Genomic DNA, 2,385 nt, shown 5'->3' on the forward strand with positions numbered 1-2,385 from the left:
TATTCAATTTTTTGTGGATGTTGATTGGAAGAAGGATATGGTTCCAGATATATTTATATGTATTATAGGTATGAGTTATGTTTATGTGTTAAATTCCAGTTAAACTTGTTTACAGCTGTATCTATTTGAAAAATACATATGATTTTTTTAATGTCTGTATATATCGTACTTTTAATGTATTTGTTTCATGTTCAGGCCATATATTTCCATTAGCATATGGAATAGTAGATTCTGAAAATGATGCATGCTGGACATGATTCTTTCAGAATCTAAAAGAAGCATACGGTGAAAGAGAACATATGTGTGTAGTTTTCGATCGTAATCCAAGCATTATAAAAGTTGTAGCTGGTGTGTACAATAATGTACCACATTATTCTTGTATGTGGCATCTATGGGGTAATGTGAAAAAAAATTTTAGGAAGTCACATGATTCATTGTCGGAAATCTTCTATACCATGGCGAAATCATACTCAAAGTCTGAATTTCATAATTTAATGGAGAAAGTGAAGGTAGAAAATGTTAGGGTGAAGAATTACTTGGAGTTGGTGGGATACGATAAGTGGGCTAGGTCATATGCAACAGTTCATAGGGGATGGACCTTAACATTAAATATTGCAGAGTCAATTAATGTTGCACTGGTATCAGCTAGAGAACATCCAATATATGATTTTTTAGAGGAAGTTAGATTGATGTTTGGCAGATGGAACTGTGAAAACAGACAGGAGGCAGTGTACACACGCACGAATCTTATTGAAAAATTTCAAGCAATTCTCCAACAGAATAAAGCAGAGTGTACACGTATGAAAGTATGATAAAATAGATATAATCATTTAGTATTATATCTTCTTGAATTTTGATATGTTGTATGAAACATATCTTAATATACAAATTATTAAATTTATAACAAATCTATGTGTTGTAATGAAAAAAATATGTATATATTCTTTATACATATTAATATGCATTTGCTGCTTCGAAAAAAAAATACATTTGCTAATTTGTAGCAAATTTTACTGAAATATTTTTTTTCTATAATAATTTTTGTGTATTAATATTTTCAGGTTATACCAACCTCAGAGTACGTCTATACTATCCACGATAAGGAGAAACATTTTATAGTTTGTCTAAAGGAAAAAAAGTGTTCTTGTCATGTATTCCAATTGGATGAGATACTATGTGTGCATGTTTGTGCTGTACTTGATAGCAAGAATCTTGAAAAAGGACCATATTGCTCTAATCTATACAAGCCAAAAACAGTAATGAGAACGTATGATCTTCCTGTATATCCTCTACCACATAAAGATGACTGGGTAATACCTCAGGAAATTTTAGACGAAGTAGTTTTGCCCTCAAAATACAAGCGGGCCCCTGGAAGACCTGCAAAGAAGGAGGGTGGTAAATCAGGAAGAGATATGTTTGGAAAGAAAAGCAAAAATTATTGTAGTTCATGCGGACAAAAAGGTCACAATAGGCGTTCATGTAGGAAATACAACAAATGATACATTTGATCATGTTTTTAGTGAAAATTCAGTTGCTTTATTTTTTAAAAATTTTTTTTTTGAATTGTTTCATTTTGAATTTTGAACTTTTTATTGATATTGATAATTTGTTAGTGTTCAGATGTTGCACTTTTATGAAGTTGAAATTATTAATTTGTTATAGTTCAAATGTTTAGTTTTATATTATATATGTATATATATACATATATTTTTTGCACTTAAAATATGTTTGAATATGGAATAATAGGAGCCAATGTTATTTTGAAAAATAAATATGTTTACATTAGACGTAAATGGAAATACAATCTAAAACGAACATTAGTATTAACCATAATGTGTATCTTTCAAAAAATACAAATGGAAATCTGAAAAATACATATGTCTGAATGTGTATTAAATAGAAACGTATATATGGAAATCAAATAAAAATACATATGTATTATAAACGATTATGTTCAGTTTAATGGTATATGTATTTTAAATATACATTTGCTCACTGAAATTATAAAATTTATGTTAATAAAATACAATTGTTAAGTGGAATAGTATATTTATGAGTAATATGTATTTTAAAAATATATATCTTTATTGTCATGGTGATATATATCTTCACTGTAATGGTAATACGTATTTTGCAAAAACATATCTTCACTGTATTGGTGATATGTTCATTTCATAATTGATTTGGTAACTGAATGTTCATGTAATGGTAAAAGTACAAATGTTAACTGGAATAAGCATATGTATGTTAAAAATATATATGTTCACTAGAATAAGCATATTTATTATTACAAATATGCACATAGACATATGCTAACCATGAAAAACTGGTAATTAGACAATTAAAAATCAAAAAGTTAACATAACAATAAAGAAACATTAACAT

The 2,385-nt window shown here is 27.9% G+C and overlaps 1 protein-coding gene across 1 annotated transcript; it reads left to right on the plus strand.

The window, feature by feature from the left end:
- Nucleotides 1–455: 455 nt before the first annotated feature.
- Nucleotides 456–1,637, plus strand: LOC107857902. The gene is made up of 3 exons (XM_047407740.1): nucleotides 456–806; nucleotides 1,062–1,461; nucleotides 1,621–1,637. Exons 1-3 carry the CDS (start codon nucleotides 456–458, stop codon nucleotides 1,635–1,637), a joined length of 768 nt encoding a protein of 255 aa, XP_047263696.1.
- The last annotated feature ends 748 nt before the right edge of the window (nucleotides 1,638–2,385 follow it).

This window comes from Capsicum annuum, chromosome 2 (genome assembly GCF_002878395.1).
Source record: "Capsicum annuum cultivar UCD-10X-F1 chromosome 2, UCD10Xv1.1, whole genome shotgun sequence".
NCBI lineage: Eukaryota > Viridiplantae > Streptophyta > Magnoliopsida > Solanales > Solanaceae > Capsicum > Capsicum annuum.